This window comes from Rattus norvegicus, chromosome 1 (genome assembly GCF_036323735.1).
Source record: "Rattus norvegicus strain BN/NHsdMcwi chromosome 1, GRCr8, whole genome shotgun sequence".
In the NCBI taxonomy this organism is placed as follows: Eukaryota; Metazoa; Chordata; class Mammalia; order Rodentia; family Muridae; genus Rattus; species Rattus norvegicus.
The window spans coordinates 141566337-141590796 of NC_086019.1; the positions used below are offsets into that span (position 1 = coordinate 141566337).

The 24460-nt window shown below is 40.9% G+C and overlaps 1 protein-coding gene across 4 annotated transcripts in view; it reads right to left on the minus strand.

Annotated features, from left to right (window-relative positions):
* Ntrk3 (neurotrophic receptor tyrosine kinase 3) overlaps positions 1-24460 on the minus strand; it is a 387384-nt gene that overhangs the window by 40145 nt on the left and 322779 nt on the right. For 2 of the 4 annotated variants that reach the window (XM_063287704.1, NM_001270656.1), the window contains one exon: positions 10501-10575. The exons of the other annotated variants lie outside the window; for them this stretch is intronic. In XM_063287704.1, coding sequence (XP_063143774.1) covers positions 10501-10575 — 75 coding nt within the window. The remainder of the gene's footprint in view (positions 1-10500; positions 10576-24460) is intronic. 4 annotated transcript variants of the gene reach the window in all.

The window sequence follows — 24460 nt, forward strand, 5'->3', positions numbered from 1 at the left end:
CAAGCAGCAAACCATTGAACTGAGAATGTGGTCCCCATTGGAGGAGTTAGAGAAAGGATTGGAGGAGTTGAAGGGGTTGCAACCCCATAAGAACAACAATACCAACCAACCAGAGCTCCCAGGGACTAAACCACTACCTAAAGAGTACACATGGACTGACCCATGGCTCCAGTGGCATATGTAGCAGAGGATGTCCTTGTGGGGCACCAATGGGAGGAGAAGCCCTTGGTCTTGTCACTGAGTTTGGTGCCCTCTTCCGGCTGCCACAGGCACCAGGCATGCATGCAGTGCCAAGACATATATGCTGGCAAAATATTCATACCTATCCAGTGACAATTACTAAAACTTTAAAGAGAAGAAAAATAAACTATGAAACAGACTTTTATGCAAAAGGCAAATTTAGACAAGAATTATCTCCATGACTTGTTTTCTCAATATTAATAAAAGTAACAACAGTAATAACTAAGTCTGGTTTCTATTATCCAAAAAATACTGGCCATGAATCCAGAGTCTTGCACATACTACACAAATGTTCTACCTCTAGGTTATGACCCTGGGTCTTTGCTGTTTGTTTGTTTGTTTCTAGTTGCTTTCTTGCTTTTATTTTTAGTTTAAGATAAGGTCTTACTAAGTTGTCCAAGCTGGCATTGAACTCATTCTATGTCACAGGCACAGCCCTCCTGTCTCTGCATCCCAAGTACTGACTACAAGCGTGCATGTGCACTATGCCCCATGGGATGACTGGAGGATATTGAACTGACAACAGATACACACCACAGGTGCCATAGAGCACGAAGCTTTTCAACAATCCATAAAATATTCTTCCTCATGACTCTGTGGGAAACTCAGAATGAGAGCTGGCCTGCCCCCCTCATCTTTGGATAAAACACCCAGGCCAGGTGATCTTCTTAACTGATAGTCTTTTCCACTTCCAGTTCTACAATTCTCACCCTCCTGACTCCACATTGAGGCATCTCATATAGAATGTATCTCATACATATGTCTGGATGTTAGGAGAAGCCTATGCATCTGCTGTTAGGGCCCTGTCTTGATGCCTGAGAAGAAGACAGTATAGAACAGCTTCTGCTTGATGTCCCCAATCCCATTCATCTCAGGGCTTTTGCACTAGTTAAGGAATGTTTGTAAGGACAGCCATCATCAGTCAGCTACCCTGACAAGATCAGTGTTTCCTACAACAACATTATCTCCTTCTTCATGTGGCACCTGCATCATTGCTGGCTGCTTCCAAACCACCTACAAGGAGGCTCTGTGCACTGTGTGCTCTTCCTCCAAACATTGTGAAGACTCTTCTGACACAATAGCTTTATATAGCACTCAGCTCTCAGAAACAGGACTTCCTGAAAGCTGTCTAGGATGAGGAGAGACAAGTAACCAGCCAAGTGTTTGGGCCCAGAGAAGAGCTAAACCGAGCCAAGGGCTAACACTTCTGGGAAATTCAATACCCTGTGTACTTTATTCAGTGCCCCTGAGGCAGGGGAGAGATCTCCTGTTAGAAAAATTGATGGATCCAGAAATGGAACCCAAGGACAGACGAAAGGGCTGTCTCTCTTCTAAGCAGCCCTTAAGGTAGGAATTTTATCATGATACAGACACAAAGTTAGAGCCAAGTCACCTAGAGAAATCACTTCACCTTTTGGAATCTCAGTTTCCCCATAGATTAAATATTAATAAGATTTTTCATGAGGATTAAGTGAAAACAATCCATGGAAATTTGGACAGGGTTCCTGGAGTTTGGTAACTCTCAATAGACATCAGCGAGGAACAGTCAGAGTGACAGTTACTGTGGGCGATAGTGTAGGAGGGTAGAGGTGGTAATGCCAGTCTATTGCTCTACTGTATCTTCATATTTGCATAAAGTAATCTCTGAGCCCAGCGCTGAGATAATTTAAATGGGTGGGTGTGGTTTTTGATGGGTAAGTAGATGGGGTTGTTTGTTTTGGTGGCCAGGGATGGGAGTGATTAAGCTGAATTAGGGAATGGATTTCCAGTGTCCTTGGCTGCAGCACTTTGAGAGTAAAGCTACCCCACAAGGGAAGGTGAGAAGTCTTTTCTGGTTTTGTGTTGCTGCAAACAGCAAGCCAGGCATTTGTTCCCTTTTTCCCCTGGACACTTACTTGCCCTCTCCAGTAAGGTCATGGACTGCAGGGTCAGCAGATCAACCAGAAAGGCACAGCTGTTGGCAGGGTGACAACTACAACTTACAGATCACTCCAAATGAGTCATTTTAGCTGGAGGGAGACCAGAGCCCTTGGGCCTCCCTTACGTTTTTATTAACTGCCAACCGAAAATGCTAGAGAAGTGCAAAGGGAGGTAGGGGGTGGACTAGGAACACTTTGCATATTTTAATTACTTCAGTAAACAATCCATACCACAGCAGAGACCTGTCATCCGTAGCTGCATCCCCGGGCTAAGGAAAGTTGGAAGCTCATCACGAGAGGCAATATGAAGAAGAGGCACAGCCTTTGCAAACTCTTGACTCCCTCCTCTAACCTCACTGAGGGCTGCTGGAAGAGCTCAGATGAGGGTCAGGACAATGGGACTTTGCATACCCCAGAGCTTTCTTGAGAGAAAATACACCTGTTCACCCAGAGGAAAATGGGATGCTTCTTTGAGTCTTGAAACAAAACCCTTTCATCCTGGAGGACGGATACACACAGCCTCGCTTGCAGGACCACACACACAAAGCAGTAGATACAGTTCTTCATCTTCACTGGAAGGAGGGAATTCAAGTTAGAAAAAAGAAGCCGCAGAATGCCATTCTCGGGGAAGCCTGGAGACGGCTGATAACAGCGGCTGGAGTATTCTGTGAACTGCAGACTGATTAATCAACCCAAACTGCTACATGACTATTTTATTCAGCACAAGTACCTAGTTAGTCATCCCCCTGAGAAATTCCAGGAGAGGAGTATTGATTGACCCAGCCACACTATCGTGACAGAGGCCAGAGACACCTCCAGCATTCTAGAGGGGGTACAGCAGAGTTTCAGTGCTAGTGAAAGCATGGAATCCAATTGAAAGGCACTGGATTGGGACCCAGGTCACCTGAGATCATGTCACAGTTCTGACAAGGTGCTACCCTAGGTCTCTGTAAGCCTAGAGCTCCTTTCAGTCTCAATGTTCTCATCTGTAACAATGATGTATTAGACTGAGCACTGTTAAAATTCTCTGCTCAGAGACTACATGAATTTGTCCATGGCATAATTATTTTTCTGAATCAGAATGTGAAGCACATTGAACAAAGGTCCTTTACAGTATTCTCAGCCTTGAGTCTGCTTTTCTAGAGAGGTGTGTGTGCTGGAGTGTGTGTTCTTGTACGCACTTGCACATGCACATGTGTATATGTGAACAACGAGAGCAAGAGCCAGACTCAGGAGGCCTCCCTAGCATTTTCTCCTATGTCCTTATCTATAAGGTAGACTAGTAGGCTTCAGGAGGAATTGCATTTATCGATCTCTAGGTATCACCTAGTTCAAAACATGAAGTCCCAATGAAACAGAAATTACACAACCCCAAAATGCTCCTCCCTGCCTTGGGGAAACTTCAGACTTCTGGGACCTGCTTACTTCAACTCAGCCTGCTGTTCTGCACTCTGCACTCGGGTCCCAGGAGGGCTCTCTGCAAAGCAGCAAGGTCAGAAGACAGTCTCAGATGAACAGGACGGAGGTTCAGAGCCTCTATGCAACATGTGGCTTTCCAGGCCATCACTTGAGGCCTGCAGCTGTGGGTTGCACCTTCTCCCTTTGTAAACAAGCTTTGCTCTTGGCTTCCTCTTCATGGTCAGAAGATGTGAGGTGGGGGTGGGGATACTCTCAGGACCAACACAGGAAAAAGTTGTAAATGCTAAGCCAGCAATAGCAATTGGATGGTTTTTAGCTTCCCCTCTCACAAACACAGCCCCCTACTCTTTTACATACATTCCTGTTTCCAAAACAAGATAACAGAATTGAAAAAGGTAATTTCAGTATTTCAACTCTGAGACCATTCTTCAGTGAACAGAGCCACAGAACAGCAACTTTAGAAGCCACTACTAAGTGTCATGATACACGGTAAGTACATTAAGATGTATGGCTTCATCCACCTTCTGGAGACACTGGGCTCCAGAAACAATTATCACCAACCAGTTTGGTTGGAGGAAAGCAGACAGAGGAAGTAAAGAAAAGGGGAAAGAGATTAGATAGTTTACTTAAAAAATATGTATGTTGTGAGACTTATGCTTAAAATATTATGACTCCAAAAGTCAGCATCCTTGAATGCACCAAGCTGAATTTTTTATGTACTTCCAAGCTGAAGAAGACCAAGCAGTAAAGATGTTTTAGAGCATTCAAGCTGATGAGATAGGGTAGCAGATTTAGGAAAATGTGTTAGATAGCTTAGAATTTGACTTCTATAAACACCCCCACAATAGTTGAAGGGGAATTTTCATTCTGAAATAGCCATATCAGCAGATGCAATGAAGTCAGATGAGGGCGCACATCATCCCTGATAACACTCCTAAAAATGACACCAGACGATAACCCACGCTTCTCATAGACAAATTGGCAAAGACATCAGGCAAGGTCTTTGCCTCCTTGGTCATGACCCTTCTCTGCATGATGCCCAGCTTGGCTGCAGAGGTAAGCTGATGTTTTCTCAGCTTAATTCTTATATCAAACCAATTCTGGCAAAGGCAAATCCTGTGTGCTGATCTTAGTCTCCAGGAATCTGTTCAACCACAACAATATCTATCATAAAAAATTTCAGAATGTGTTACCTTCGATTGGTTGGACATCTATTTCCCATCAATATCTATTTCTGTAGTATCAGTGTCAAAGAGAAAACAAATGGAGGAATGTGAAGAAAGCTTACATAAAATGAGAAGGAAGGGAGACAGAGAAACCAGTATACAATGAATCTGGTACTATTATATGAGCCCTGGTCTAGCACCAGAAATAAACCTACTTCTGAATTTACTATTAAAGTGTCATGTTGTCTTTTATGCTTAAAAGATTCTGAGTTAGATTTTCTTTCACTTGGAGCTAAAAGAATCCCAGCAAAACATTGGAAAATCCAACTCTTAACGTTGTCTCTATTTCTGGGATTAAGTGTCTCAATTTCAGAAATGAACCCCAGAAGAGAAAATGAGGTAGAAGGTGGAAGGCCATGCAAAAATGGGCTTCCCAATGAGGGCAAAAACAACAACTGTTTCCTTTCACCCACCTTTTTCCCTGCATGGCAAGACTCATACACCAAGGCTTTCTCATGCATAGGACATCATGTGTGTTCATGACCTGTGACCCTGAATGAGAGCATCCTCAGCCAGGTACGTGTAATGCATTTGGCTGGAGATCTTGTTGGACTTCAATTTTCCATCAGGGTTAACCACAAGTAGCTGGAGAGCAGGCAACAATAATCATCAGCAGATTTAACTCCTGACGGCAGGATGCTGGCACCAGCCCAGAGACAGCGGAACTCACCACCCTTACCAGTGTCTACCCACTGGAGGTGGTGTCACAATTCTTCCAGACATATGGATTTCTTGTGAGCCATTTGTCTGTAAAAACAATTATGGTTTCAAATGCACTTGATCACCTTTGAAAGAGAAGTTCTGATCAAACAAATGGAAGACAAAGACTAGGGGAATTATCCTATAAGGAGCCTTGGATAGCATATCCAGGAAACCTCCTGTCTTCTCCTGAGGGGCTCCCATAGATCCTTTTCTTGAATACCTGAGCGCCATCTTATCCAAAGAAGCCCTTATACTCCTAAGGACTTGCTTGGCTCTAGGTACTCTATTCACATCATTATAATGTGACAGAGAACAAGGAATTCAAAGATTAGTTGTCATTTAAAGGAGAAATCACCTATTCAGAATAGAACCTAGGGAACTAGTACTGGGAATGTGCAATAAATTCATCTGGTTTTATACATTTCTGAGGCACCATATGAATGAAAAGCACTTTGCACAGATTAATGTTTTTATTCCCCCACCCCTACCCTCAAAGATCAATCTTAACTCTCTTGAACCACAGAATGATTTTGGATAACACGGAAAGTATAGAAAATTACATTTGGTAATCTCACTATGGTGGTGTTGGCCCTATCAATGTCCCAGTGTGTTTTTAAATGAAACTTTGCTTCAAGACAAACTCAGTGAAATCAGAGCTCTCCCACAAACTCAGTGACAGCTGAAATGGTGATAGCCTAAAAAGGAGTGAACAATGACTGCTTCAGTCACCTCCTCTAGGTCTTAGACATGCAATGAGAAGGGTATATGCATGGGTTGATTCGTTGTGGAGATAACCTCCTTATCTCTTAGCATGCTGATGTAAAGAATATGCCTTCAGCAAGATGGCTCAGAAAGTCTGAGGCTTCCAGACCTGAAGGCCAGAGTTTATTCACCAGGATCCTCATGGTGAAAGGAGAGAATTTGTCTTCTGGTCTTCATGTGAGCAAGGCCACATGTATTCATATTCATGATAGATAGATGATATATATATATATATATATATATATATATATAGAGAGAGAGAGAGAGAGGGAGAGAATTATAAGTAGGTAGACAGATGATAGATAGCAGATAGATGATAGATAGATGATAGATAGATAGATAGATAGATAGATAGATAGATAGATAGATAGATAGATAGATACAGAGATACAGAGATACATACATACATACATACATACATACATACATACATACATACATACATACATGGATACTATAAAAATGAATCAGTTTTAGTTTGAGGCTCAGAGCAAGTTCACAGACTAAAACATACTTTTGACCAGCCCTTTTCACTTGTGTCTAAGGCTTATGCATTGCCCTTCTAACAGTGACTAACCCCTACTTAGATTTAAGACATGCCCTATATGGGGAAGGATAGGCCATAGATAGCCAGCCCAAAAGCGAACTAGAACTAGATATTTCTCAGCTTCATTTCCAGTCCCATTGGGACTTCATGGGGCCTCCAAACATACAGAATGGAGAAGTCAATCAATGCTGAGAGGCTTAATGTTTTAGAAGAAAAGAATTGTTTGGTTTTATTATACCAGGGAAGGAACTTGGAGCTGTGAGTCAAAGAGAAAGATCCTAGGAAAGAGAACGAACAAAGCTTTTCTCTTTAGCTCTTGGGTGAAGAGAAAAAATGCTGCAATAGCCCATAAGCTTTGAAGAACCAAGGTGTGATTGAGAAGCCATACAGGAATAGTCAGTGACCATCGTAAGTGGCATTCAAGAGCCTGGAATACAATCTCTTGGTGTTGCCATTGGGGTGGTAAGAAAAAGGAAGGAGAAGGTAAAGAAAAACTTCCATCTAACTATAAGGAATTTCCTGAGAAACTTAAAGAGACGTGCTTTCACATGCATTGAGACTCCAATTCAGGATATCACACTGCAAAATGCTAAGCAGTTCAAAGATTAGTTACCATTGGATGAGCAGAATACTTATCCTGGGATAAATAGATTCTAAAAGTCCAGGTAACAAAACCAGTATAGGCAGAAAAACAGTAACCTTTAGAAAAACTAGACAAGAATATTGACATCCTAAGATGTATCTTCTCTTTATTATATCAGGTCTGTCTCATGTGTCTAAATAGTGACTGTGTGAAGAGGTCACGGAACCTCAAGAGTCCATCTTATGTGTAAGGCAAGATATTGATTTTTTTCTGCAATACATATGAGAGTACATTGTACAACTGATATTGTTAAATGTAAACATAGGATCTGAAGTGTGGTCCAGATACATCTGCTTCTCACAGATAGCATCCTCAGATCCAAGGAGGTAAGTTGGTGTGCTCCATTCACAAAGGCAGTCAGGAATTAGAAACAATCTTCAAACTCAACTTTTCACCCAACCCCATCAAAATACCTTTGGACAGTATTAGGACTCGGCATGCATTCTTTCCACCTATTCATCAAACCACCATGCACTGGCCCTCCTTCTCACGTGCATGAGAAGCAGGACCAAGGTTACACTTTCATCTGTTTCATATGAACATCACACAAGAAGACTTATTCACATGCTCCTGAAACAAATTTCCAAGGGCCATTCCCATTCCTGAGAAGAACACAATATGAAGAAACAGATGTTTCTCTGCCTTCATGCACAACAAACAACAATGTGAACACTGCCCTAACATGTCTACTAATAGCTCTTGATCCAGCCATGCACATTAGAACATAATAGGACCAGAGAGTGGTCTAGAGATTCCCACTGTCCTTCTAATCCCTTACTTCATGCTAACTGATACGCAAAAATGGCTACTAATACCAATGATAAAGATGGAGGGTTTCAGACTTTGGTCAATCTGGGTTTCTGTTCTGGCTCCATTCTTTGGTGTGTGTGTGTGTGTGTGTGTGTGTGTGTGTGTGTGTGTGTGTGTGTGTGTAAATGTCAGTGCGTTCATCCCAAAATTGGGGCTGTGATAACCTCTTTGGGGAAGTAGTGTAAGCTAAATGAGAAAGTTTGCTCAGAATACCTAGCAAAGTGCCCACCTCGAGTAGATGCTCATCAAATGCAAGTTACCTTTCCCATTTCTAACCTTGATATTCCGGAAGGAAGAAAGAGAGGCCTTAAGATATCCTAGATGGCAGTGTAAATTACAAATTAAGAGACTCTTTACAAAGTTGCTCCTAAACTGCATGAATCAGCCTTATTCACTTTTTGATGTCCTCCTTAGTGATGTTTCTAGCACATGAAAACTGGGCTAACTACCAAGCTGAGCCTTCTTTGACAGTGCCTGGCCACCAAATATTCTTCTTGCTGTCTAAAGTTTATATTTATTTCATTTGGATTCAGACATGTTTAGCTCTGACTTGCTTTGGAAAATCTACCCAAATTATAAAAGTCCTGCTGGGAGAACTTACATAAAATATGTACTATTCTTTTTAAGCAGCTCAAATGCTTTGACATCCTACCTAAAGCTGCACATACATGTATGTGCTGAAGTACACACACGCCACTGTCACTATCATCACAACTACCAACACCACACACTTCTCTGTCTACTCTCTCCCTTAGTTTTCTTCCAAGGACCTGCCACACTAATTTGTGCTATATCTTAAACTTTATCTTTGATTTCGCTAATTATCAACAGAGATTTTTTCCCCCTATTTCATTCACGATTGTCCTAATGTACTTGAGAAAGGTACAATGTATGCTATTCTTTCCTGCTTAAGTATTAATAGCGTTCTCCTTTCACTCTAGCAGGGACCAAATAATCAAGTACACATGATCAGTTTATAATAAATAACTGTTCCAATGAGTTAATATGTTTGACCAATTTGGCACTTTAGTAAAACTTGTCAACTTCTGAAACCAATGGTTGGGCTCTACTGTAACTGAAAACACGTAACATTTTGTAAGCAAGAGGAGGGGCTGAACTCTTGCAACTGTGCTGCCTGCAGGTGTCACATAGCACAAGACTGGCAAGAGTAAAAATACTGAACCTAAGTATCGGCGTCAATGAGAAGCCTGTGAAAGAAACCAAGGCTCTAGGAGAATCTGGGAGGCTATGCTTCATTTACTTCCCTAACCAAATCAGGAGGGAACAAAATGAAATCTTCAAAGTGTCCCCATGCACCTGCCCATGAGACTGCAGCATTGGCAGAGGATCACATAGAAGAAAACCGAAGCTTCCCCATTCAACATCACACTCGGTGTTTGAACACAACATCTGGCCTGGAGAGAAAGTTTCTCAGAGTGATAAACAAGGATTCTGCTAGATTTTTAAAGGATTAAGATCCTTTAAAATTTTGTGATTCTGAGGATTTTTCTAGAAACAAAATAGAAAGAAGGCCGACAAAAAAAAAGTAGAAAGAGGCTAGTGGATTTAGTCTGATAACCAAGACAAGACCAATGGACTCTCTCCAGGATCTGGAGTACTTCCAACTCCCCTTAACGTGGGGAGATAGAAATCTCCCCCCAAATATACACAATGCCTTACTTATTCTGGCCCTTTAGTAACTATCCTGGACATCATTATCTTTTTAGACCAGGATTCATCTGAGATCAAGTGCACAATTTCTGCTCTCCAACCCATCAGCCTATCTGTTTATTCTAAGATCCCTCAAGGGAACTTCTTATGGGGCATCAGAAAACCAAAGTATATGCAAGACTCAAGGCCACACTTACTGAAATGCAAAAAAAAAATAAAAGCAGCCAAACCACCTTTCATGCAGAGCCTCCAGCCTCCACCAACACACAGGCCTGGACAGAATTGCTGACAGCCACCTAAATCAAGATATGCACCTACTTTTAGCAGATCATGGCCCCACATCCCCACCATGCTGCATCCCCATGAGACAACACAAGCACACCAAAAGCTTTGGCAGAGAACCTCCATGGAAGTTAACTGATGCCCCTGTAAGGGGAGGCAGTCAAAGCAAAGTTGGCAGCAGCCTCCCATACATGGAAGTTCCTCTCCAAAGCCTGCAAGCTGTCAGTGTGTGGACAGCCCTGTCCATCCCCTGGCCCCAGAAACAAAATCCAGACTCACTGTGGAAGCTGCTGATGCTGCTAGCCTCTGTTGCTGCCACGACACGCTGAATGGGCCCTTCTGGTATGGCCCTTCCTGACAGTGAATGAGGAAGAGAGCAGGGAAGAAGAGGAGAGAGAAGAAAAGGGATGAAGGAAGAGGGAAGAAAAAGGAGGGATGGGGGAGAGAAGGGAAGCAGGCCTGACTTTAATGAAATAGATGTCTCTCTTGAGCATAGCCTCCAATGTCCTATCTTACACTCCTAGGAAGGAAGTTTGCCTACACTCAGGAGACTAAGAATGATTCATGCACAACCTAAATGCCATACCACCATAGCCCTATCTGTAATCCATACCACTCAACTGTCTGCCTCTGAGGACCATCAAAGCTCAACAGACTTTCTGCCTATGAGTCAATTCTCCTTTCCATAGGATTAGTGTCCCAACCACTACCACTCCAGAAGGAAGTGCATTTTATTTGATATTCTTAACACCTTAGGTTGAAGAAAAGGAATTTTCTCCAAAGCTCCTGAAGGAGTATTTATTCTTCTTGTATTAGCAGAAAACTTGTGAAATCACTAATATTCCCAGGGCTTGAGAATCTTTTTTTTTCTTTTTTTCGGAGCTGGGGACCGAACCCAGGGCCTTGCACTTGCTAGGCAAGTGCTCTACCACTGAGCTAAATCCCCAACCCCGAGAATCTTTTTTTCCCTTTCTTTTCCTGCTTTTCCTATTTGGAAAGTAGATTAATAAGTCAGCTAGCTATGCACCATGTGCATTGGTGTCATCTGCATGGACACAGGTACCCTCTGCCTCCTCCCACTGATAGCAAAATCTGTATTTGAATCTTTATCATCCCCTGGAAAATCCAGTTCCCTTGACACCTTTCTCTAAAAGTTGGAGGGCAGGACTAAGTTAAGCTATTTGTAAAAAAGGATTCACAGTAATGTAGCATTGACCTTTCTTCAGTACCTCTGGGTCAAGAACTCTGTAAAAAAGAGCAAGAGGTACACACAGCCTAATTCCCTGTGGAGTCAGAGGCAAAGCAACCCCATAAGGATGAAGCTGGTTGTTGGAACATGTTTATGAAGCAGCAAGTCCATGAGTACAAATCTATAGGGTAAGGCTGAGAAACCCATCCTATGGAGGCAATAAAATGAACTTGGTAGGTTTTAATGACATTGTGAGATAGACAGCAATAAATAACAAGGAGGATGAAAAAATGGACAGATGGGCAGTTTGGCAGAGAAGGTATTATGGGCTGAATTTGTCTCCCACACAAATTTAATATGTTGGAATACTAACTCCCAGTATCTTAGATTGTATCAATATCATATATAAGGGCTTTATAAGTCATTATGTTGGGCATTAATCTATGACTGATATCTTTAAATGAGTAGCAATTTGGACACTGATACTTATAGAGGGAGGGTCTTGTGAGGACATTGGAAGGTGAACATCTACAAGTTGGCAGGCCTGAGAAAGAGTCAAAGCTGCTTATGCCTTGATTTGAAACTCTAGCCTCCAACCTGTGGGAAAATAAGTTCTGTTGTGGAAGCTCTATGAGTTGTGGCACTTTGTTCATGCAGCCTTCTCCAGAACTAGAGAGAACATTTGGAAAGGAATGTACTGTCATGTGAACCAGGATTCAAGCTGGCTGGGCTAGATGGAATTATAGGGCTTTTGTGGCAAAGTCAGGAAGAAGGTCATAGAGCACAGACTGCTATCTTGGAGAAATGAGGATTCACTCAAGGATCAGAATGGTCAGACTAACTGGGGTGGGTTCCTGCAAAGAATAAGTGACCTTGAGTTGCTGGGAAGCTAGACATAGCAGGAGGCTGGCGAAGACATGATCAAATAAGATTCCTCTTAAAGGACCTCCCATGAAAGCTTCCATGTACACTAATAGGCTACTCCACAGCACTGTCTGAGGAGGTGGTACTGAGGCTGTGGTGAGTTTATTTCCAAAAAGCAAAGCTTTAATCTCCAATGAAGCCTCCAGAGGAAGCTTATAGATGTCTTAATCACAGAGAAAAGAAACAGAGGCATAAAAGCAAAACAGGATTCTAGCCATGCAAAGCTGTTGGCTCTGAACTACTTCAGAATTTTGAAGGAAAAAAACCACACACACACACACACACACACACACACACACACACACACACACCATGAAAGAGACAAAGGACTGCCAAAATGAGGGAAACATTAAAAAGTAAGCCATCACCCAGGCATTAAATGAAAATATGATGCAGAGTGGGTGTGGGAAGTATAGAAGGGACTAGAAATAGGGTAGTTTTAACAATAACATTCAATATACAGTTCATAAAGGATTACCCTTGAGAAAATACAATCAAATATGGGCATTATGAGGTTCATATTGACCCTCCTAAGCCATATTCAGTGGGATGGTAAAACCAAAAACCCCTCAAATGAAAATAAAGGACAAAACTACCTACTTCAGTACTAGTGAAGATGAATGGAAGTTGATAGAGATAGAAAGGTTAAGCAAAACATTTTCTTTAATGTAAAAGAGATGACAAATTCTTAGGGTAGAATGAGAGACAAAGGTTTGGAGTAGAATAGGGCTAGTTACAGAGAAAGATGATTAAAGAAGTGTCCGAGGAGACATAATCTGGGGAACTCATGCAAAACCATGAGTTAGAAGATGGATTTACTCTAACATGTCTCAGCCTCATAGAAACAAGCACTAGACAGTTCTTTGCTCATGCACAATGAATCCTTACATTGCAGTGCTTCCTCTCGGGAATCTCTACTGTAGACATGTTCTTAGCATCTTGTACTCGAAAGAAGGCAAAACTCTGCAGTCACCAACTGCAAGCTCACATCCAATGCATGGCAGCCCTTGTACTTCAAAAATATATGTGTGCAGATTTTTCTAGAAAATCTGTGGGGACAAAGAATCTACTGCCCTACAACACAGAATCTTCTATTTTCACATAAAACCTACGGAACTGAGCTTCACCATCCTCAAATCTGAAATCGCTCTAGAGTTTGCTAATCCTACCTATATTGTTGGTTTTAAAAAAAATGAGGTAGTAGTTGGGCTTAGTCCTGTGGGGACTAGACGTCTGAGGGTAGGGTGGTACCAAGGGGGTAAATTCCCCTTCTTTGGGGAGAATAGTAGGGGATAATGGGGAAAGGAGACTTCATAAGGGTGGGACTTGGAGGAGAGGATGGAGGGAGCCTATGATCAGGATATAAAATGAATAAAAAGTAAATTATTTTTAAAAAATGAAGCAGAAACCATTCATCACACCAAAATAAAAAAGGACCACCCCACTGATACTAGCCTTAGTATCTCCAGCACTAAAGCTGCAAATCCTCATGAACTTCATTCACTAATAAGTATGTCTATCTTCTGCTGTATTTCAGTTAATGAACATTTATAAAATTTACATATACATATGTATATATATATATATGTATATATGAAATGTTGGGCACAAGGTATATAAATTTAATGAAATAAGGCATTACCATTGATGCCATCTCAAGCCTTAATGACCAAAATTTGTAATCAGGCACTCTTGAGTATGTATTTTCACAATAAACATATACTAAAATAATCCCTACTTACAAAACACATACGGATATTAAGGCAGCATTCCCTGAATGTGATCAGCCCCAGCTTTACTTCTAGCATCTTTAACTTGCCATTGAGTTTCATTCGATCTGTATTACCATCTTTGGACCCCACTTGGATCAATTCTCTTGCTATTGCTCATTCAACAGGTGCAGTGGGAACCCCAAGTCCCCTAAATTAAGGTCTCCTTGTTCGCCATTGTAACCACCTCAGAGTCACACCCAATGTTCATCTCCATTACTTGAAATAGTTTTGCCACAAAACTCTATTAGAATAAAAACCATATAGGATTGGATTAATATATAACTATATTTCAACATTGGAACTCTAACTTATCTCATGGTCACCTTACCATACTGATATGGCCTTTAAAAAATTATATTTATAGCTAAACTCTCACCTCTTCAAAGCAACCTTTATATGAAACAGAACAGTCAACCAACATGAGGATTACCAATTAATCTCTGAAGCTCAGTTTACTTATTTGTGATATGTAAAGTGGGATACTCCTAACAGCCAGTCAACATAACAAAGTGGAAATCAGAGATGAACCTCAGATCTCCAAGAAAGGACAATATTTTTATCATGATTCTGCTCCTAATAATTAAATACACACACGTGACAATTCATCTCCCATCCCTCCCTCCCACCTTTCCCCTTTCTCTCTTCCAGTGTCCTTGTCAATTCATCTGTCAAGAAGATTTGACAAGATGACTTCTAACTTAATTTCAAGTCAGGATTCTACAGGTTTGCCATTTCAGATCATTTGCTCAAATTCCAGCAAGAATTTATCAAAGGTTTTTATAGAAATAATTATGTAGAAAGTGGTTCGTGTATGTAAGGAAACAGTTCAATCCAGTGACAATGCCCAAAGATTATTGACAAGTTGATTGTCTGGGGAGGAACATTCTAGCACAGAACCCAAGTGTTTGACCTCTCAATTTTGCAACTAATAATAATAATAAGTATAGCCTAAAATAGTTCTGGTACCCTGGTGCAGATTGGCATAGACTTGGTGGCACTGAGCTGGTAGAAAGACATGTGACTGAACTACTAAAACCTTGGCAGGATGGAATGTAGCAGGGTATCAAATCTGCCCAGAAGCAAATATCTTTTGTTGTATGAATGTATGAATCTGCAAACAACTGCTAACTAAAGATAATTTAGGACACTAAGATATTAGTTTCATCTAAAGATTTGAACAAATAAACTAAGTGAAGCCCAGTCGTGCATGTCCATCTGGTAAGCCCCATGTCCTGTACATGTTCTTTCAATACAGAAACACTCAATAAGTTCAAACCCATGCTGTATTGGAGTCCCTCCACTTGCGAGAAGCTATGACTAGAGCATGCCTTAAAGGGTAAAGAAAAATCTCCAAATCGAGATAACTGGAATAACGCATGCCAACCCTGAGAAGAACAGGAGACAGATGCAACCAATTCCTTTTCTAAACCCATGGTAAATATCACTACATGCCCTTCTCCCACCCTAGATATAGTCCATCACATCACTCAGGGAAATCACCACCAGTCCCACAGAGCTGTTACCTGAGATATGCTGGCCACACTTTAAGCATATGCTATGTGCCATTGAGGGAATTAAATTTACAAGCAACCAAGAAGCTCATATACTTCAAGTATGAAGTTCGTTCATTGTCACAGAAAACATTGGAGGGTATAGTAATAAACTAACTCCCAATTATTGGAAACTAAATAAAACCTCTTTAAGATTAGCATAGATGAAAATATGTTTCTCCTCAATATTGTCTTATTTCTCATGTAGACTGTCTTACTAAATGTGAATGCTTCATTCATATGGCCTTCGAAAAGGTGGGTATATATGCAAAAGAATTGTTCCTCTTACTAAATCTAGTCTCATGTACATTTAATCATTGTGATATATTCTTCAGTCCTCTTCGCTCAAAAGCAAATGTTTGAGCCACTAGTGAGGAAAATGAATGCAACAACTGATTTTTCATTAAGACACTAGTGCATCTTCCAGATATACATTCCCACACACTGACCATTCTCAAGCAGAGGCCCATGAAGTCTAATTTAGTAAGACTTAAGGTAGTAGGAACATTATTACTTACCCATCAAGACCTCTCATGTGTTAGTACGTAATTAATAGAATTAAGCATTTTATTTAGCACTTGTGGGAAAACCTCTGCCATGAATGGTATTAAGTTCCTTTGTATTCAAAGGAATATTCTCAGAGAGATATAGCACAGAATGACTCAAGAACATGAATCTATTATATATGTATATATATGTATGTACATATATACACATACATACATACATAACTCTGCTTCTGAAAAGCTCAAAGTTTTATTTGCAAATAGTTCTTGATTAAAGCCAACAATTACTTCACAATGAGGAAGCCCCTTAGTGACTGATATGCTTCCTCTTTCTCCTTGGTCTTCCAGAAGACAAATTGGACATATACATGAATATATATCTAAATATATACATACATACATGCATACATACATACATACATACATACATACATACATACATACATATTAGGAAGCTGACGATTGAGAGACTGGAAAAAAATGACTAAATACAAAGATTTAAAACCCAACCGGATTGTAGAGGCTGAAGCAAGTCAATCAGTCGAGGAGAAGATGTAGACAAGGTGTCATGGTGGTTGTCAGAGTTAAGAGAGATGGAATATTACTCATCCCTACTCAACACATTCACTAATCCTGTGCCACTATTTATCAGGGTATCAATACTGCCTTTAGGTAGGATCTTCAGTGGGAGCATAGGAGTAAAAGCAATTATACCCAACCAACACAGTACAAAGGATCTTCAATATCTATGACCTCAGGATATGAAAAGGAGCAGAATAATCACAAAGGGGAAGAGAAAAGTAGGTGAGACCTCAGTTAGCTTCAGTTCTTTTCTCAAGGTACCAGAGCACATATACCATTGAAATACTCAAGAAATAGACTGACAGGGCAGGAAGCCTGAAGAGTGCAGCTCTGTTTCTGAAAAGCTCAAGGTTTCATTTGCAAATAGTACTTGGTTGAAGTTAAAACTTTCAAAATGAGGAAGTCCCTCGCTGATTGATATGCTTCCCCTTTCTCCTTGGCTTCCAGTAGACTAGCTTGAACAGGAAGGAGATGGCATGGTGAGTGACTTTGTTTTCTATCTCTCAGAGTTCTCTTAAGTAGACTCTTCTCTCCTTTAATTTCAGGATCTGGCACCAAAGACTTAACATAGGAAATACTTTGGCATGTAACTTATTTAAAATTTCTTATATATAATTTCTCCCTTATTCACTTACATGGAATGATAATAACCATCTATTGAGTGCCTAATAGGTACCAGGCAATTTGCATACATTATCTTATTTAATCCACACAAAAGAAGAAATTGTTCTCCCTCATGCTCCTTTTTTTTTTCTTTCTCGGATAAGGGATCTGAGGCTTAGAGAATTTAAGTACGTTCCATGAGTTTGAATAGCTCTAAGCAGGAGCTTGAAGATTCAAATGTATACAGCCTGATTTAGGATTTGGTGAGCACTCAGCTCGCCTTTCCTTAAGCAACAGATCTCCCTACCTCTGGTTTGGTCCTATGTGGTAGGCTAACTCTGGGGATATAGAGGAGGAGGAGGGGAGGAACAAGTTGCTGCATTGACCAGATCCCCTGTTCTCCAGCTCCTCCTCTTCCTCATCTTGTTTTGTCAGACAACTCGCATATTCTTGAGATATGTGGATTATGAGAGAAACACAATTCCCTACCAGGAGGGAGTCAAGGGAATACACTGTTCTCTTTACATGCAAATATCTTAATTACAGCTCGTAGGGAAGATATTTGTATGGAAATTTATGTGGGGTTTTTTTTTGTATGTTATATATTCAGTTGGTCTCAGTAAACAAAAGGCTTTTTGCACTTCAGAAGGAAAATGGTGGCTGTCTTCTTACATCTATCACCACCCTGGGGAGAGAAACTAGGGACTCTTCACCACACTCCATGGCCTCCTTCAGCCTGCTTCCCCTCATCATAATTGGCTTCAATAAAACATCCCTCCTGTTCTTGGAATTTTCTCCTAGAGCCTCTTCCCTGTCTTGTCCCCATGGAGACAGGCAAGCAATATTAATGTCCATCCCACTCACGCACCACCTTCCTTGATGGGAGAGAACAACCAGGTTTCAATCTCTCAGAGAGATGAGACTGCATCAAGATCACTGGAAAACTGCTCTCAGAACATCGTTTTCAGCAGGGCAAAGCAGGGGCACAGGTTTCACTCCACTGGTTCTCTTGTCAGTCAAGATAAACAAAATATAACCAGTTACCTATGTGAAATGCACAGTCATTTTGATCACCCTAATCTTCTTAGTTTTTCTGAGTAGTTATAATATTATTTTATAGTATATGTCAGTTTTCTGCACTGGAGCCAGAAGATAGATAGGCTAGATAGATAGGCTTGCCTTGAAACATGTAGAATTCTGGATAGAGATGATTAAGAATGTCAGTCACACTTCTAAATAGTGTTAAGAATTAAAAAGACTCAGAGTGCTCCCTGGTTATCACATCCTTTGCCACAGCTGGAATGGATAAGTGGGGAAACCTGAGAAAGAAATCTCATCAGCCCTGGAAGAAAGCCAACAGGCTATCTGCCTGGGATGGTGCTGATGCCAGCCTGCCTGGGGCCATGAGGGCGACAGAGGTGACATTTAAGGGTCCCACTTGAGGTGTGCTTCTTTCAAGTTGAAGGAGCTGGCATTTCTCATTTATTTCTAAAATTCTTAGAACATAGAAGGGACTGGGTGGCCTAAAAAATGCACTTTTCAAAATGTATGCTAACCCACAACTACAGTTACTCGCTTCTAAGGTCCAACATGGCAATGACTTCAGCTGCAGCCTTCAGTTCCCCTCTCTGAGTCCCAGTGATATTCTGGTGTACCTTTAATTCTCTTCTGCTACTTGTGGTACAGAGTCTCACGGTCCCTTATCTGGACCAGTACGTTCTAACTCAATATGACTGCCAAAGACTGTTCATCAACTCCTCCTATCAAAGAAGACAGATTCCTAATGTCCCATGTGTCTGTTTATCTGTCTGCATATCTGTGTTACTGAGTTCTATTTGGAGGGAAAGTTTTACTGATATGAAAAAATACTGAAAAGCCCCATTCAACTCTATGACCTGACAGTTGAAGGTACTAAAAAAATTGATGTCTCCAACATGACTTAATGACTGAACTGGGTCCTAGACCTTTATACCTGCACCAGGAGAAGTCTTCAGTAAACCCGCAGAGTCTCAGCCAAGCATGCGTTCAGTGAAAAAAAAAGTTGGTATTTGGATAGACCACACTTGTGAGATTAAGGTGATAAAGTCCAGGTGATGGAGAGAAAGGCAGGAGATTGGTACTTTACAAACAATCATCTTTGAGCATATGCAAGAAAGAGATTTGTTCCACATCAGTAGTCAACACAGTGATGAAATCTGGGTTTCTAGCCACACAGTCGTCAATGGGTATAAAGTGCCCATAATCAAAGATTGAAGAATTCTCCCTAAGACAGTATTCTTTAGGCCACTGAGAAGCAAATGTCCTAAACAAGTTCCTCACTGTTAGAGTCCACTTGTTTGCAGTTTAACTTCCTGGTCACCATGCCTCTTTATATCACAATATCCCAAGGTATAAAAAAACAAAGCCTTTCTTATGACCACTTTTGCCTTTTATAGAGTGCTTGGACTGCAATAGCTACCCATGCTATTCTACTAGATTGAAATGAGGTAAAGAATTTTCTAGGAAGGAAGACAGTGTCAGGGTATATAGATGCAAGAAAGATTTAGGTAACCCCAATTCCTGGAAAATATTCTGTAGCCAATCCTTTACCCTGCTAGCCTATCTTAGATGTTCCAAAGAGCAGAGCACACCCAAAACTAAACCTTGGGCACCAACTAGATCTAGTAGTTATGAAAAAAGACCTATATCCAAAATCAAAGTAGTTTTCTAATTTCAGTAGGAAGAGGAAAAGAGGCTGGGAAAACAAACATGTTTGAACAGAGTCAAAGCAATAGTAGAAGATAAAGTAACTGGATTTTTCTTTTCCTTTTGTCTGTGCCTCTCACCTATTGGACAGAAATTCAGTCTCTTTCTCTCTTATGATCATATGAAGAATTTATCCCCACAGAAGACAAAAGATGACAAAAAAATATAGAACCACAGATCAAGCTCGACATTTTACAGATAAATGTGATGTCTTGATAGACACAGAGCAGTCACTGATCCCAACAAGTTCTAAATAACACTCCCATCCTTCACTAGATGTCTATATTTCTACAATGTCTGTTATTTTATAGATAATGAGTGTGCAGATCCACTAGCTTTAATCGAGGAAGAGAGGTTGCAATTCCTACTATAATTAGTTACTGATGCCCTCCTTTGTGTTCTATTCTCTTGGCAGCTTTGCACAGATTAATAGGTATTAGCATTTAAGTTGCTTCTCTAAATTCACTCAAGTAACTATATTACAGCACCTGTCTGCAGAGAAGTCCACTCTGTGCCATGTCTTCTAATGAGCTATATACCCTATACCAGAACTGAAGAAATGAACAGATGTGGAAACAATCCAAGCACTGTGGGATCTAAGGAGGTCCCCTACCTTCCTCTTGCCTTCTATTCCAAACCTAGCCAGAGAAAATTAACTAATATTTTGTCCACATATGGCTTCTAGGTTATTCAGAACTGAATAATTTCAAAGGAATTCTTGGTGAAAGTTGGAGTCACAGCATAGTTACCCTCAACATAGGGTTTAGGGTTTCTTAGTAACCCTACACCTTTGCATTGCAAGAGAGCTGGTTCATTTGATGGATCCTGAGCCCCAATACAGGTACACCAGCAGTACCACTGTTGTTAAAGAATTAGTTGCATGAATGTGGTATCTTGGGATCCTGGGATTGTAAGAATGATAGTAGAAAACTGAAAAAAATTCCAAACATTCTGAAGTTGAATAAACAGTGCTTGCCATTGTAAATTCTTATTTTGACAAAGGTGTCATGGTTCTGAAGTAGGGAAACTAGATGGAGGACTAATGATAAGTCTACCATCTTTGTAACTTCCCTAAAGAAGTCTAGAATTATCCCTAATAAACAGGCTAGAATGGGCCACAAATCTTCACTGTTTTGCTCTGTATACATAGGAACAGAATGGATTCAAAGCAGTCAAAGCACAATGAGGCTCATCAAAGGGTCTGGTCACTAGAAAGACTTGTAAGGGGTTCACCTTTTGACTGTCAGTGTCTTTTTCCTTCCTTGATTTCCGGGGTCTATTCAGAAGAACCCAATGCCTATAGCCAGTGACAAATCCCTTCTAATGAAATCAGTATCCCTCAAGGACCTGTCTGAACAGCTGCCAATACTTTTTCTACTGATTATCAGTCTGGTATCCATAGTCTTGCTTGACATACCAGGTGATGAAGAATGGCTCCCTCACTCTGTTAGGTTTCCAACTAAAATGGCATGGATTGAGTAATTGTCCAACCCCAGCAGCTCCCAACCTTATTTCTACCTCTAGAGGATCAACTTATGTGATTGGTCAAGACCAAACTTGAGATTGCTCCTTATGATGAGGACCAGCTCCCATCAGAAAGTAAACTAGGAAGCACAATTTCTGCCTCTGATGGGTAAGGCTTTCCATTTTTCCAGGTTGCTGGGTAGGACTGAGATGCTTAATATGAGAATCCATGTGAGAAAACCCATTGTGGCTACACAGTAAGACTGACATCAACAACAGCTTGTTATCCATGCACTCATTAGAATTCATCCACACTCCTCTTCAGAACACATAACCAGTGCAGTAGAGAAGAAAGTGTGTCTGTTGCTAGATGGGCCTCCCAAAATACCAACATTGAGCAAGGAACATGATGTCAACCTGTGATTATGAAAGTCAGTTGACTTTAATTGACATCACTAGATTTTAAAGGTAAAAGCAAATACCAAGTCATTTCATAGACTGCTGTCTCTGCTCAGCACCCTGTTAGCCACTTGACTCTCATCAAAGGACCTCTTTCCAATTGATAATACAAAACACATAATCAAGACACAGAGAGTGTTTTGGCTTTTACCTCAGGTGACTCAGAATCAGCCACCATTCTCACTGTTTATAAAACTGGAAAGAACATTCTGGTCAAGTAGACCCTGTTCTAACCTCAGGTCTCAATTACAATAACATCATGGCTTCCCTCCCCAGCCCTCAAGTCGGAGTAGCCCTGCACTCCTACTTTTTCTCTGGTAACGCAATAGAGTAATCTGTGTGGGTCATAAACTCCTTTAGGATTCTCTGGAAAACTCCGACTCCACAGAAGATGAAATCAAATGAAAAACCCATGAGAACCACTCTCATAATTTCAGGATGTTGTAGAGTCGCTCAAATCCATGTGTGAACCCTAAACCTAAACTCTCTCTGAGTTTCGTGAAGGACCTACCCCTACAGTAGGCAGATTTGGTAGTGTGGGTATGGAAATCAGTTAAAATTTGAAGCACATTCTGTTGTCTTCCTTAATTGCCATAGGTTTGTAAGCCAAGCTTCTACAGTCAGTCTGTCTTCCGTTTCTCTCCTTCATGTGTTTTCTTTTCTTTTAAACATTGCTTTTTATTTTTATATAATGCTTTGCCTGTATGTACATCTGTGCATTGCTTGTGTGTGTTGTATGTGTAGAAGCCAGGGAGAAGCCATCAGATCCTGGAAACAGGAGGTATGGACCACATGAGGAGCCATGTGGGTGCTAGAAATTGAAGCTGAGTTCTCTGGCAGAAGACCCAGTGCTCTGAACTGCTGAACCATATCTCTAGTCCTAAATGTACTTTTATAAACTGAGAGTCCTGTTGATGTCAAACATCCTTCCTTTTCCCTTCTGTTCCTTAAGATGTGGTTCACTGTGAATTTACCCTTTTGCTCTCCAGGGTAGTGAACTGAAGCACCTCTGTGGCAGTGGACCAAGTCCACCATGGCTTGGAAACTCCAGAGAGCACCAGAAGTTTGCATTCTGAGTAAAGGAGCAATAGAAGAATATCTTGTCTTCTCTTTCCTTGTATGAATGTCCTGTTGGAATAGAATGTTAGAAGAGATATTGCCTTTTCTTTCTCTTGAGATGGTCGGTTACCCACCAGAATCTTCTTTTCCATTTGAGACACTGTTATACTTCATCTCTCAGCTTCCCTTATACATATACATATATTTTTTTCTATTAAGAAGGGAGATGATGGCTCCATGCCAAATCTATCATAATTAACATTAGATGTCCCTCTTCTATTCCAACTGGCTATAAAAGACTCAAGTGCTTAGGGTCAGTAAGGCAAAGAGCATGTTGGCCTGCATGACTTTGTGGAGGAATGTTACACCTCCGGTAGATTCACCCATAAATACTGCCACGTGTCCTGGAAATGAGCTTCGATTTGTGTTGGACTCTTGTGTATTTCCCACTTATTTGTTGTAGTGATCAACCTGTATTAGGTAAGACCTTTGCAATTTTTTTTGTCCAGACTAGAGAAAGCTTTTGTATGTTAGTTCTAATAATGGTAACAGTGATTAATGTTTATTAAGCTGTTTTATCATCCTAAGATATGTGTGTGCCTTGTATAAATTTCATTCTATTAAGAAGGGAGGTAATGACCACATGTTTAGTCCATCCTCATTAGTAACATTATTCTATGTCCCTCTTTTATTCCAGCTGGCTTCAAAAGGCTCAAGTGCTTAGCATGACTAAGGCAAAGTTTTATATACATAAAAACATTTTTGAAATATATATATTTCAAATCTAAGAGTCTATTATTTTCTCTTTTCTTTTATTGGATATTTTCTTTATTTACATTTCAAATGTTTTCCCCTTTCCCAGTTTCTCCTCTGGAAATCCCCCATCCCATCCCCCCACTCCTTACCTCCATGAAGGTGCTCACCCAGCCACCCAGCCACTCCCTCCTGCCTCCCTACCTGGGCATTCCCCTACACTGGGGCATCAAGCCTTCCCAGGACCAAGGACGTCTCCTCCCATTAATGCCTGACAAGGCCCATTCTCTGCTACATATGCAGCTGGAGCCATGGGTCCTTCCATGTCTACTGTTTGGTTGGTGGTTTAGCTCCTGGGAGCTCTGGGATGTCTAGTTGGTTGATGTTGTTGTTCTTCCTATGGGTTTGCAAACCCCCTCACCTACCTCAGTCCTTTCTCTAACTCCTCCATTAGGAACCCTGTTCTCAGTCCAATAGTTGCCTGACAGCATCTGCCTCTGTATTTGTCAGGCTCTGGCAGAGCCTCTCAGGAGACAGCTATATAAGGCTCCTGTCAGCATGCACGTTTTGGCATCCCCAGTAGTGACTGGTGTCTTCATGTGGAATGGATCCCCATTATTTTCATCATTGTGA